The sequence below is a fragment of the Pocillopora verrucosa genome, chromosome 8, assembly GCF_036669915.1.
Source record: "Pocillopora verrucosa isolate sample1 chromosome 8, ASM3666991v2, whole genome shotgun sequence".
Taxonomy (NCBI): Eukaryota; Metazoa; Cnidaria; class Anthozoa; order Scleractinia; family Pocilloporidae; genus Pocillopora; species Pocillopora verrucosa.
In genome coordinates this window covers 8,449,041-8,463,169 of record NC_089319.1, presented here as the reverse complement: position 1 = coordinate 8,463,169, position 14,129 = coordinate 8,449,041, and the positions used below count along the sequence as shown (strand labels likewise).

Sequence of the window (14,129 nt, the reverse complement as noted above, 5' to 3'; positions counted from 1 at the left end):
GCGAATAACATGAACAATATTTTTTTTATATATTTATCAGATATATTCGCTTCAATTTTTAGACTAACTAGTAATTTCTCATGCAATACAATATCAATTCCTTTATAATATCCAATAAACAGATACAGAAAAAAGCCAAGCTTTTCAGACAAAGCGTTCGATTGATAGAACGCTAAGTTTTCTCAACTGATTTGGTAGGCTATAAGAGAGAATTTCTAATTTGATCGTGAGGATTAAAGAATAAAGTTTTTCTCTCGATGAATTTTATGACTAACTTTGGCCTTACAAGCAACACAAAAAGTTGTGCTATTTTTAATTCGGAATGTATGCTTGTGTTTGCTGCTTGTTCCCTCCTAACGAATAACTATTACTATAAATTTAGTTTTTTTGCTGGTAACCCTTTCAAAAATAAACACGCTTTGTTTGGATGATGAGGCCAAAAGTGGCGAGAAACAAAGATTAATGCAAGCATCTCGTGTGAGAACAAGGTGCTGAGTTTGATCGGTCTAAGACAAGAAACTATAAACTGCGGTTGATAATCTCTTGGTGTGACAGATATCAATATGACTTTCTGTTTCGCCCATAACGTCGTTGTAAAAACATTGAAGCGCTTTTCTTTCTACATCAAAAATCTCTGTCCTTGAAATCAATTTCTGTTACGCCTGATTCGAGCAGGCACCGAAAGCACTTTTTAAATAAAAAAAAGTGAGAGAGATGGGACTGTAAGCAGATATTTTCTTTATTTTTGCTGCTTACTCTTGAACAAGGAGTTTTATTTTGTTTCGTGTTCTGATCGAATGACTGAGGAAGCCGAGGGTAAAAAACTGAAATAACGCTTTCCTTGCAAAACAGAGATGAATGACAATCTGACAAGAGTGAAAAAAATGTAACAGCTTCATCGGTCAGGCTTTGAAACGATTATGTTGTCTTATTCACAAGTCAAAGAACGATCTGTTTCAACTGGACTAGTTTATATGACTCCAAATTCCTGTATCAAAGTTGACGGGGCTCATATGCTCGTTGAATCCTGGGGGAATCCCCGGTCCCCTGTCCTTGATGACATCCGTGATATTTATGGTAAGCTTAATTATACACGCATTTTGATTGGTTCTTTCATATGATCTATAGATCGTTTCTACCCACGAGACAAATATCCTAGCAACCGTCAGGAGAAACTGCAAGAATTCTCTCGGAGTGTATGTATGTTGTTTTGCAAATAATCTTAACTTGTTTGTGTCTTTTTAATTAAGCTGCGTGATATGTCTGTAATGACCAGAGTACCAAATTTATTCTTTCATTCGCAGTTCATGACCCTATATTTTAACGAAATTATTGAGAAGGGCCTTCCGATCATCTTTGTTTACTTTGTAAGTCACGCAAGCGTGCAAGCGTTACGACCGATCAAGTTTACGCAACGTTTTAAGGGCATCTCGGCATCTATTCTCCATTTAGTTGTTATGAAAACCTATTATCCTCAACGTAGAAGATAAACAAACGAAGTTTGAACGGTCAAGAGAAGATCTTAGTTAATTTTCCAAATTATGCAAAGGATCTTTGACACGAGCGCAATTGAGCAATCTCAAGTATCTGCGTTGTTTTGAAGACAGTCAAAACAAGATACAAGATAGAATTCCGTGAGCTATATTATTCCAGTGGCTGCGCGCAGACAACGTCTGCAAAATTTACACTTTCGATCGCTGTCAACAAGGGTGGTCTAGCTAAAAAATTATTTTTGGCTTGTGACGACGCAAAAAGAGAGAAATGGAGAACAACTAAACCATTTTTGAAACACGCGTCTTAAACCTTTTAATGGGCAAAAAATTAAAGAAAACTTTTTTCCGACGGGAAGTCGAAGGGACCACTCTTAGAGAGAGCGGCATTTAATTATTCGAGTCATTGTTACCCAACCAAAACGCCTGATTCGTGTCAGGTGGATGAGTCTAGAAACTCAATGAAAACCTCACGGGCTCGGAAACGATTTCAAACCCGTGTGTAAAACGTTTCTTAATCTGCATATTCATAAAGTAAGACCAACCCATGAATCTCTGCATCGTCGAGAGCTCGTCGATAGAGAGCTTATAAAGAATATAAAGGTAGCCCTAGATAAAGCTGGACTATCAAAATATCAGAATCAATAATGAAAAGTGCTATATAGAGCAATATCAATGCAACCCTTGTCCGAAACATTGGGAGGATTAAAATCCAACTTCTCATTCTTTTCTCCAATGAAACGACGTTTTCCACACACAATCTGGTTGAGTATCTTTCCTTTAACGGTTTCGCAACTTCTTGGATAAACTCCATTTGCGCTCATGGAACTTTCAAGGGCTGAACTTTATGCAGTTCATAACGTTCAAAGACAACGCCTAGTTCCAATGTTGCTACCTTGGGAAATCGGGCTCTTCGCCAGTCTTCAAAAATCCCAGCTGCCCATTTGTTTTTATATTGGGTAGACTTCGGAATAGCGCTGGCCACACAAGTTTCCCCTCCTTCACTAGTTTTTGGCGATCTAAATCTGTATTCTGCAATCTGCGCTGCGATGCAACGTGCTTGTTCTGAAGTCACAAACAGCTGGGTAACAATGTAGCATTTGATGCAAATCGAATGATATCACAGCCCAGCATGCAACAAGCAGGTAACAGGTTCACATCCCACGTCTCAGATAAAATACTTGAATTCAGAAAATTATGGCAATGATAATTTCTACAATAAAATTATAGAAAACATTTGAAACCTGAGGAAACCCTCGCATTCGTTTTTCAAATAGTACCTAAACATACCCATTGAAGATCTGGATTAAAATTTCAATGTTTCTGTTTATACCGTCTCACGAACATTTTAGGCATGGTTTGTTTGTCAAGAATGCAAGACTTTAACCATTCTTTATGTGGCCGAACCGAGAAGCCTTTTGGCGCACCAGTATGCCTCAGTATTTCCAGCACTCTTTGTAAAAAAAAGGTTACCGTCATCATTGATTACTTGAAATTTTTACCGACTGCGCACAGACATAATCGTCCTACAAACTTCACAACACCGTGCAGTGTTTTCTTAGATAAAGGTTTGGATAGGCAGACCTCCACTAGATTAAAATCTAAATACAATGAGTCTGTACAATGATAAACCACAGAAGACGTTAACAAAATGTGTTCTTACCACCTTTTGACGTCACCTGTGATCTATAACTGAACATACGCACGGGAAACATGAAATCGATTGGCTAATGTGATTGCCTCGCTCCCAATAAGCTTCGTAGGTCGGTTTGGCGCCAAACGAGTACATCTGGAAGGCACCGGTTCAATCAGTCAAAGCCTTTTGTTTGAAAATTTTTCAAAAATTTGAAACACATTAGCACATCATTAAAAACGAGTTTATTCCCTACATTTCCCAAACATGTTACTATACTTGTTACAAATACTGTAATACTTTTCTAATTGTAATATAATAGAGAATCCGTTAAATTCCCCACACATTACTTTCAATTTCAAAATAGATTTTATTTCCCAAGCGAACGACAATGTCGTCAGGAGCTCTATACTCTCATTAAGCACGCTAAAATAGGCGATCCAAATTCTTGTTAGAATGGTTCAAATAATCTGGTCGGTTGAATGAAACTGGAGCTGTCAAAAAATTCATACCGTCAAAGTTCACAAACTGGAATAGTTTACAAACTGAAATACTGTTCGGCAGCTCGAATTTAACTCTTTTGCATAAAGTTTTCTTAGTTTCTTGTACAGAATCTGAAAGCGAAATGTTCCGTGAAATTCGGCTGAATAGTGGCTCATAAAAACAAGCCAAATTTTTTTTCACGACAATAGAAAAAATAAACTGCTCAAGGCTTGTGTTTTATGAATAAAAGACAGCCGAATTCACTGGAACATGAAGCTTGCTCGGGATGACAGCGCTGTAAAACACGGCCGCTGTGACTGTTGATGTGGCCTTCCACTTAACCTATCGGAAAGGATATCAGAGCAAGCTCTTATTTGTTCATTCGAGGGGCTGCCGATGTAATTTCAGAGGTTTGCTTCACAGCGATGACCGGAAATCGCCATGATGAGCTAGCCGTGTTGGAACTCAGCATGATCGTAGTCGATTTGACACCGTCATAATTAGTAAGAATTTGAACAGTTATGCCAGTTTGGCTATATTTTTCATAATTCCTGATTTGTTCTTTTGTTTTTGACCACAAAACTATACTTACTATACAAGAGTTAGCTGTGTTTGATTTTTATCACCGTCCGTAAGCTTGCAATCTAACTGAGCGTGAAAACCTTCAAAACCTGGACTGTCCATTTCGTTTTCTCTTTGAAGATTTTCGTCTCTCCTCGCGTTACAATGACGTAAATTACGGCGCTTGGCATGTTTAAAAAACCTTTGTTTGAATTGGTTCTTCTGTTGCTACTTACCGGCTCGCTTGTTCCGAAATTTCACTTTTAACAAACGAAAAGAAGCTAAAGAGCAGTCCGGGAAATGGTCGGACATATTTCAATTTGGCAGATGGCGCGACAGCTTTAGCTCAGCTCTATCCTTTGTACTCTGATAGAACACGCTGTTTCAACTGATGACAGCGCGCGCTACTTCCAAAGTTAATTATAAATTCTTAATATCTTCTTCAGAATGGAACGATTTTTTTGCTCTTAACTGAGCTTTCGGCTTTATGATCACTTAACATTATATTCAAGCTGCACATTCATGATCAATTTTTCTTTCCGTTTTTAATATTATTTTCTGAAACAGTTGTATAACAAAAATTTTCTTCACTGAACATTGGCGTTATACGTGGTTCAAACTTTTAAAATCAGATAAGGGGGAAAATTAATTCCGATACAGAAAACGAAACTCTGAGTAATGAATATATACATATATACATACATACATATATATATATATATATATATATATATATATATATATATATATATATATATATGTGGTACAGTTTTTGCGTACAATAGGACAAACGTAAATTTCATATGATTGTGCATATGATTGTTGAAAATTAAAAGAATGCAAACACTGCCTGGAACGGACGGATTTCTCGGATAATTGTCTCGCTCATCAGTACCATCTTATCCACATAACTATGCGCCTTTCCTCTATAAAAGGGAGCCAGTGTGTTTTAATATTTATAAGTAACGATGCCTGCTGATGAAGTCGTTGTTGCTGTTTAAATCCGCGGCCATCCCTCACCGTCAACAAGGCAAGACTTATTTTCGTAATGGTATATTAGGTGGCCCCACAGCTCACATACATTGAGCAAATTCTTGTTGCCTGCAAATGAAACGAAACAGAAAATTCCTAAACTCACACGAATGCTTTACAACTACTCAATCTGTGGCAATACCTAGGAAAGGTCAGTGTCAAAGCAGGGAAATGGCATCTGTCGGTAACAAAGCAGTAATTAACATTTGCTTCGTTTTCCTGACGAAAAGGTAAGGCAGAATGACTTTTTCTTAACAGACACTGTGGATTTAGGTGGATATGGCAACCTTGAAATCAATCATAAAAAAAATTCTTAAAAACCAAAGCATTAGTCAAACAATACATTCCTTTGAATCTCAAACGCCCAGAGGGTGGGGGAACATGGCAGACTTTGTGCACGCAGAGAGGCTGCCATTGCAGAAAGGTATGAACAGGGGTAGAAAGAATTGGCACAGCGTCAAAATGAAGATGTCTGGCTGCTGATATTTAGGGAAAGGTAGTGATTGTTTGTGCTTTACCTTATGTTGCTGGTCAGTTGATACACAGTAGGATATCAACCAATTCTTACCCATCTTACCGATAATACAGAGTCCCTGTTTTGCTCTCGTCAGAGCAACATTTATCTGGTGTTCATCTGTCACAAATCCCAGGTTTTCGCTCAACCATCGGCGGTCAGGTTCGCAGTCTATTTGGGCCTCTGGTAACGACCGGACCAAGGAGATGATCACAAAATCACTTTCACTTCCTAAAAGAAAGTTTTGGTGTCAAATGGTCTCAGTATTTGGTTCTACAGCGTTAAGTATCCATGTAAGGTAAATGGATGTAAGATTGCAGATTTATTGGATAACCAAACGTTTCGTGATCTTAATTAAAAGTCTTTAATATAGATACACAAGCGAACAAAACAACAAAAACATATAAACGAAGATTAAAACAAACAAAACAGAGTAGCGCACGAAAAGTGCGTAAGAAAAACAAAGAAGATCATGTATAAGAACTTTGGAATGGCTTCAATGAAGTCATTGAGATGCCGAATTAGATTAAAGGTGCAGGTTGCTGGATATGTCCGACGAGGACACCTTTATTTCCTTTTTTTCCCAATTAGTAGGTTGTTATGAGCTCCTCTTGATTAAAACAGAAAAACAATCGACTGAAGGGCAGTATAACACAAGATGGCTCCTAAATAAGAAAATGATTCTATTGACAAAATGCTACTTCCTACCTTGACTTTTGATAATGGAAATAACAGGAACATCAGATAGCTCCATATCTGCGAGCCCTTCGCGAATGACATGACACTGAGCACGGTAGGGGGACAGTACGACAATTTGATCCCTTCCCACACCACAGGAATGGACTAGTGTTCTTACCACTTCCACCTGGAGAAAAAAAAATTCTATTAGAATTCATTATCATCCGTGACAAAAAATTGGGTTCACTGAGCTGAACTGGACATTTGCGATAGTTCCCTGCTTTGCCAAAAAAAAGATCTTACAAGGTGTCTGATGATTGATAACGAATGTGATGTTTTTAAGAAGGCGACGGTCTTCTTGTCTCGCATATACTTCTATACTGGCTCCACATATATTCCACTGCTCTGAAATAGCAGATCACTGGAAAACAAGAGCAAGGGCAACAAAAATTGACTAATAACGAGTTCAAACTCACCACTTTGTCTTTTTCTCGAAGGTTACTCTTGGATCGCTGATTTCCTTGTTCTGTTGTCACTGCTAATTCCCTCTCCTCACCAGCCACATGGCAAAACACGAGAGGTACGTAATCTTTACCCTTATGGCAAGGCCAGAAATGAAGAAATTCTTTGGTCCTCTTCACCTTTTTGTCACGATCATCAACCGATGAGGAAGTTCTAAGTTTGTCCTCATAAAACATGAAAGACGGAAATTCACAAATATCTCTGTGCTGAGAGGAAAACGAATACATAGTAAAAATTAAAGTGTTTGGGTGTTAACATGTTTGCTTCTAAACGAGGTTACACGTACACAAACAAAAGCAAAAAAAGTAAACATAAGCAAGCAAATATATTGAAAGGAGCAGCCAAGTAAAAATATAATACATCAAAACAAACACGTATGCATGGATTGAAAAGCGGCACCGTGCGGTTAGAGTGGAAGTATTTGTTGGTTTGTTGGTTTGTTTTTTCTTTTTCCAGTTAGATTTTGTTAAATACTTCGCCTTTCTGTATTACCTATTCACTATGAAGTAACTTTCGATGTTCTCAGTCCCTGTGGTGGACGATATCCATTAGGTCAGTAGAAAATGAATGGGCAACTGTACTTTTATTAACCGTCAGTTACAAATCTAAGCTTGTATTTCAATTAAACATACATCTACCAATTTACCATTCTGTATTGCTCTTCAAGCAATAATGCATGCTCTGAGAATCGCTCGAACATTGATGTTCTCAGGCCAAGCGACCTTGCCACTCTGTTTGTTACAATCGGTTGAAGTTGTTTGTGATCCCCAATTAGTACCACCTGTTTCGCTTTTGATGAGACAATTGGAATAAGAGTCTCTGGCTCCAGACACATGCCACACTCGTCGACTATGCATTGAAACACATTGTTACATGTTTCTTTTATCCTCTTGCTTCCAGCAGCGGAACACGTGCAAAGAACAATCTGAACATATTCTCCTTTATGCGAGCTTCTAATCGCCCACTCCTCGGCGGTCTTTATCAACTGAAAATGAACAAAAACATTAAAATTTGTTTTAAACTTGCTTCATCAATGAGCAACACAATAAGTAAATAATGCCACGCTGGAGTAACATGGTAAAATTGTCCGTAGGTCGTCCACAATTGTGATTGTTTTTTGGTTTTGTTTTTTTCATTTTAAGGATAAAAATATAACGAAAAAGGATTGAAAGTGTTTATAAATAGTCAGGTCAAGTCAAAATTAGATTTCTCATCCCCACTTCACACAGGTTATTGTGCATTGCACCAGCTTAAATAAAATAAATTACCACTTTCCTCTGCTTTGAAATCATAAAAAGCGCTGGAACAAATAGGAAAAGGAACTAAGCGAACTAAAGGTCAGCACCAGAGCCCTTAAAAAATTGCAAAATTGCACACAAATTGAACATTTTAAACATTAAAACAGGATCATTTTGAATGCGTCGAAAGGGTCATAGAGTATCGTTTCTCTATTTTGATAATCTGAACCTTGAGATACACTTGGACCATTTCATCCTTTACTCTCTTCTTTCTCCTCTTCGCTTCAGCGAAAATGTTTTCATAGTGCTTCAGCTGCCCTGCATACGGTGAGGTTTCCCGGTCTCTGATCACGTGATGCAATGCAACAGTTCTCAAGATTTCAGGTACTCTCAACTCCTCTTGGCTGGCAAATGGCCGGGGCGGTTTAACCTGGTTTGGTATCGGGAATTCTTCTTGCTCAACCATATTTCCATATGCTCGAATAATCTTAATGCCTTGAATTCTCAACAAATACTCTACAGATAGGGATTACAAAAACACCAACAAAAATCAAACAGACAAAAAAAATTAAATGAGTAATACGCCCAACGCAAGGAAATAAAAAACATAAAAAATAATCAAAAGATTTAATAAAGTTAAAAGTTAAATCCTGAGCCAAACGGTTAACGTCCATTCAGCTTTAGGAAATTTTCTGTTAGTAAGAAAACTCTGTTATGAGCTTGTTGCATGCAAAGCTCCGCAACAATTACCACACACTTTTTCATATAACGTAAATTATCCCTCACCTGCAACGACATCCACAGATTTGTTAGAGGGCCCACAGTAAAGGACCTGAGGAGGAGCTTTGTCGGGAATATCAGCGGTTGGGGTCGTTCGATTGAACGGGGTGCTTTCTTTGTTAGTCCTGGCAAACCAATAAGCGATGTGAACTCCTGTGATAGTTTTGCCGGTTCCTGAAGATTCAGAACATTAACATGTTCAAGAATTTTTTTTTTAATGATCTAGACGTTTTCAAATGACAACCACAACACAACATAAGATCTTTGGTGACAGCTTAACAAAATTCATAAACACCTCATGCCCACAGACTAATGAAAAGCTAATTACAACAATTTAATTAAAAGCACTACAGTCTTCCGATTGACTTTTTTTTGTCGATCCACACTTTCACCATTTTTTAACGAAAAGACTTACCAGGAGGGCCTTGAATGAGAGTGAAGGGGTTTCTTAGGGCTTTTTTTACAGCATGCACCTGGAGATCGTTCAGCCTTTCGAAGCTGCATTCTTCAGCATGGTCAGCGATAGAAAGGTTTTCATCCGGTAAGCGAATATGGAGTACTTCAGATAAAAGAAAAAAATTTATCATTACCAGATTAAAAAAACTGTGTCCACTAAATTTGATGTTACTTATTTTACTCCTTTGCAAGCAAATAGTATTAATTATTGGTGTCAGCCTTACTTATTTCATTAATGCTAACACAGAATCCCTTTCATGAAAACTAGTGTAATGAGCATAGTAATTACCATCTAATCTGGTTGCCCTTCCCAGACAAATGTCATGAGCAAGCGGAGTGGCTTTTGGAAGATCTTCTATAGTATTGATCATTCGTCTGGAAATTAAAGGATAAAGAATTGGAAAAGAAATATAACCAAACAAACCCAACTAACATAAGTGAGGTGGGCCTTTCAAACACATCATTTACTAATTGCCAAACTAATAAAACACACAGTACCTGCAAGGGATAGTTTGTTTTATAACTTCCACGGTGCAAATTCTAGTCTCGCCTTTCATGAGTCCTTCAGGAGTTTTCATTGACGATTGAAACAGCTGGAGGGTAAATTTGAGAGAAATGTCTACTTTAGTGAAGACGCAGTGACAGACAAAATACCGTTCCACTGATTTCCTCTCGCGGGTCAAACTTTTTGTGTTATCAGCATTTTTTGCCTCGTGTGCGCTGTTGTACAAAGCGGAATACCCAGAGGATGCTGCATGGTGTTCGTCTGTCAGATGTGGAAACATCTCAGAAAAGCTGCTGGATAAGGAAGCTTGATAAGGAACCCTAACACATGCGTAGTCCCCACGAAAAATTTCTATATTCCTGGTCTCAGCGAATGTTTTTTGCAGCTGAAAAGATCCAACTAGTTTGCCTCTCTCATCCATCCTCCATGTTACTTTGATGTTTTGCAGAACCAAACTGTCATCATTTGATACAGCTTTCGTTGCAGCTTCCATTATCAGCAAAGGTTTCCATAGGGTCATATACCTCTCTACACTTCGATAGCGCGCCAGCGATGCCTTCTCTGATGCAACTTCTGCAAAACACTTATCGGTATGCTTTCTGTGCTCGAGGCAGAGTTGGACACTAGGGGCTAATTCAAAGACCTGAATGTCAGGTAACATGAGAGGTCCCATTTCGTTGGCTGAGAGTTGTACCTCAACTACGTCAGAGACTTTTAACGTCAGCTTTGTGTGAATAAAGTGTAACACCATATCTTCTTCGCCACTAAAGGCTTTTGGATCATCGATGTCTTCATTGTTACTCCCAGAGTCGCTTTCGTGATCATCACCGTCATCATCATTTTCGAAAAAATATTCATCGTCGTTATCATGACCATCATATTCGTTTCCTTCTGCCACTATTGGCCTCTCTTCACTATCCTCTCCAATTTCGATACGGTTGTGAACCTCCTCTAATAAGCTTCTCAACCTCATACAGTTATCTTCTTTGACAGCTTCCAACACTTTAAACCAAAGAAACCCAGGGATGTTGTGGGCAGCGTTTGAGAGGTCTAGTTCTGTAGGCAAAAAAGCTTCAATATTCATTTTGTCTTGACGGAGATGTTCTTGTTGATGATCCTTCATTCGACTTGCCCGCTTCATATTTGCAGTTGATGCATCGTAAAGTCTTAACTTCCAGCTCAGTTCAATGCATGAAGACGAATCACTCACTATCGGTTGCTCAATCGGTCCCAAGTCACTAACCCTAACCTTGTTCTCATTGGAAGAGTAATATTCGTCTGCATCAGATAGAAGCTTTAGCTGAATGAAATTCCACCCGATGTCATTAACGACTGCGGTGGTTCTGTAAGGTGCACTTTTAAGATCAAAAGCAAAGCGAACTCGACCAAAATCTTTCTGAAACTCGCTCGACTGTTCTGACAAAAACGAACATCGGCGAATTAGCTCAGAAAGATCCTCTGACTGTAGCTCTTTCCCTTCTTCCTCAAGCAACAAACGATGAACTTCAATGTCGAGGTAACGCCGGATTGGAGAGGTGAAACGAGTGTATTCCATCACGTTCAAAGACCAGTGGCGTCTCTGATTTAAAGCGACATCAGCTGCTTTGACATCTTCGGCCCCCCTTGCGACAGCATTCAAAGAGGAGCGCGCCACTGAGAGTTGTGGATAGAGGTTATCATTGCAGATTAACTGCTTTAACTTCCTATAGTCTCTTTTGCAACAGGCCTTTCTGATGTACTTCCATGTAGAGATCGGCACAAGAAAATTTTCTACACAATCAAAATCTTGGACCAAGTGTTTCCTTAGTGAGAGAGAGAGCTTGGCAAAATTTCCAAACCTTTCCCGCCACGCATTAAATTTGCGCGTCTTTGGTGGAGGTTGAACTCGTAATGGGAGCAGCTTCTCTTTCTTTCCAATGAGATATTTGGCAACCGACATGTTGGCCAGGATCATCATTTCTTCCACCAGCTCATGAGCCTCAAGGTCTTCTTTTCTGTCTGCGTAGTCAAAATGATAAAAAGAGCCATCAGCAAGACGCACTTTCCTCCTCTTCTGGGCCACATCACTCAAGGTTTTGATACTTTGTCTGATCTCTGATGTTACTTCAGGCCTAGCTTCGATAGGTTCTTCCATAATGATTCTTTGAGCCTCAGCATATGACAGACGGCACTGTGATCGTACGATTGTGCGGCAAAAATTAAGCTGTTCTTCTCTTTGGACAAGACCATCTCTATCCAAATCTATGTAGATGGAAACAGCAAGCCTCTCTTTGTTTGGAAGCAAACTGCATATATCATAGCTTAATCCTTCCGGAAGCATCAATACCTCGCCATTAGGATGCCCTTTGTAGTGAGAGGTGCCTCTTTTCTCTGCCTCGACATCTACCTTACTTCCGCGCTTTACGAAGTAAGACACATCAGCAATGTGAATTCCCACTTTTGTACCATTTTCCAAAGTTTCTACGGTCAGGGCATCATCTAAAGCTCTACTTCTAGGAGGATCGATAGTAAATGCATTTAGAACGGGCTGGCGGCTTTTCCTTTCATAATCAGGGATTCTCGTCCATTTTGAGACTTGTCGTTTCGTCTCAGAAACGACATGATCAGGAAAATTTTCTTTGACCATAAACTCAAAATTAAGAATGTTGAGTGAATAATTAAGATTGTGGCCTCGGGGAATCTTTTTAGTCACTATCCCAAGTGGGTGAGGAAATGTGCGTTTCCATTGCAAATACTGCACAACAAAGAGATATTTACCACTCAGCGCCTCTTTGAGGGGCAATCTTTCTACACATACTGGTCTCTCCCCAGATTCTGGTGGAATTTTTTTGTAAATCGGAATTCCATTAAAGGATTCATCCGTCAGGATTGCCAGGGGCGTCATCGATCCATTGATCGGGCACATTAACTTGGGATTTCCCCTGCCAATTGTACATACAAACTGGCGTTCACGCAAATTGATCGCATGGTTCTTGGTACAAACAATTTTTCCTTTCAGTCCTTCCCGATAACCTTGAGGAGCAGGCTCTTCAATGAAAGACGGGTTAGTCAGTTCAATTACGACGGTGTCTCTATCAAAACTTTGTCGAGTATTTCCCTCGATCAAAACATCTTCAGTTTCGTTATCTTGAATCTCTCCATAAGTTATTCTTCTTCGGTCTTTTGTAATGCGCAGTTTGCATTGCTGGTATAGATGTGGTTGCTCTCGTAGTAAACGATCAACATACTCCGGCTGAAAGCTTTCTTGTTCTTTCACTTTAGGCGGTCGGATTAACCGCTCTGTACGCTCACTATACCTGAATGTCATGTTCTCAAGGAAGACCTTTGTTATACCACCTTTGTTTCTTATGTTGTAATCTTCGTGAATAACCCTGTCTCCTGAAGTATTAGAATCAAAACGTTCGGCAAAGCATTGGGTATTTCTTTCAGCATCATCTACCTTCAAATCATTTTCTTTGCTCTTTGCCTTGTCTTGAGATTTCTTTTTGAGTGCTTTCTCTTCACATTTAGCTTTCAAGGCGAGAATTATCTCATCCATGTCCTTTGGAGGAACAGTTTCATCCACATTCCCATATTCAGCAAAGTCATCAGCATTACCAAGATCGTCACTTTCGGTTAATTCGTCTCCTGCATCGTCTGATTCGGATGTCCATTCAGGTTCGCTATCCTCTAAGTTGGGGTGATCATTTACGGTGCTCTTCCTCCCGCCAGTTTCTGGACGCTTACCCTCGACTGAGAAACTAATTTCGTTTCCTCTGTTTTCATCCAGTTGACTCTGAAATGGTGCCAAAGACGATTTTGTGAAGAATGTTTTTCTGACATCCTGAGGTTTACGGTTGGTTTTCTCATCCCCGGATGGAGCCGAATTTCGAATGTCTGTAGATCCACTTGGCACAAACACCGCGGCATTAATGTTAAGACCACTCTGTGAGATGGCTTCTTCGAGATCGTTGTGTTCTACACCAAAAAGTTTTCCCATGTCACTGCATCTTTCTATAAACTCCTCCCATACAGCTTGGCAGTCACCAATAGTTCTCAGTGAAAATGGATCCCCAACGACGACGATGAGGGATTTGGCACGTGTAAGAGCTGTGTTAAGAAGCTTTGGATCCGACAGGAAATACATGTAAGGTCTTTCATCGCCATTAGCTTCGCAATCATGAAACTCTTTGTATGTGTGAAACGTTCGAACTGTGCTGACAAAGAGTGCACGGAATTGTTTTCCTATCAAAAAAAA

The 14,129-nt window shown here is 39.3% G+C and overlaps 1 protein-coding gene across 4 annotated transcripts in view; it reads right to left on the bottom strand.

The window, feature by feature from the left end:
- Positions 1-3,473: 3,473 nt before the first annotated feature.
- LOC131793201 (3'-5' exoribonuclease HELZ2-like) overlaps positions 3,474-14,129 on the bottom strand; it is a 29,866-nt gene continuing 19,210 nt past the window's right edge. For all 4 annotated transcript variants that reach the window (XM_066170654.1, XM_066170651.1, XM_066170652.1 and 1 more), the window contains exons 27-36: positions 9,886-14,116; positions 9,677-9,762; positions 9,347-9,490; positions 8,938-9,105; positions 8,381-8,667; positions 7,560-7,898; positions 6,868-7,119; positions 6,422-6,578; positions 5,777-5,944; positions 3,474-5,268 (exon numbers count right to left, since the gene is read on the bottom strand). In XM_066170654.1, the coding sequence (XP_066026751.1) occupies positions 5,165-5,268; positions 5,777-5,944; positions 6,422-6,578; positions 6,868-7,119; positions 7,560-7,898; positions 8,381-8,667; positions 8,938-9,105; positions 9,347-9,490; positions 9,677-9,762; positions 9,886-14,116 (5,936 nt within the window). In that variant the 3' untranslated portion in view covers positions 3,474-5,164. The remainder of the gene's footprint in view (positions 5,269-5,776; positions 5,945-6,421; positions 6,579-6,867; positions 7,120-7,559; positions 7,899-8,380; positions 8,668-8,937; positions 9,106-9,346; positions 9,491-9,676; positions 9,763-9,885; positions 14,117-14,129) is intronic.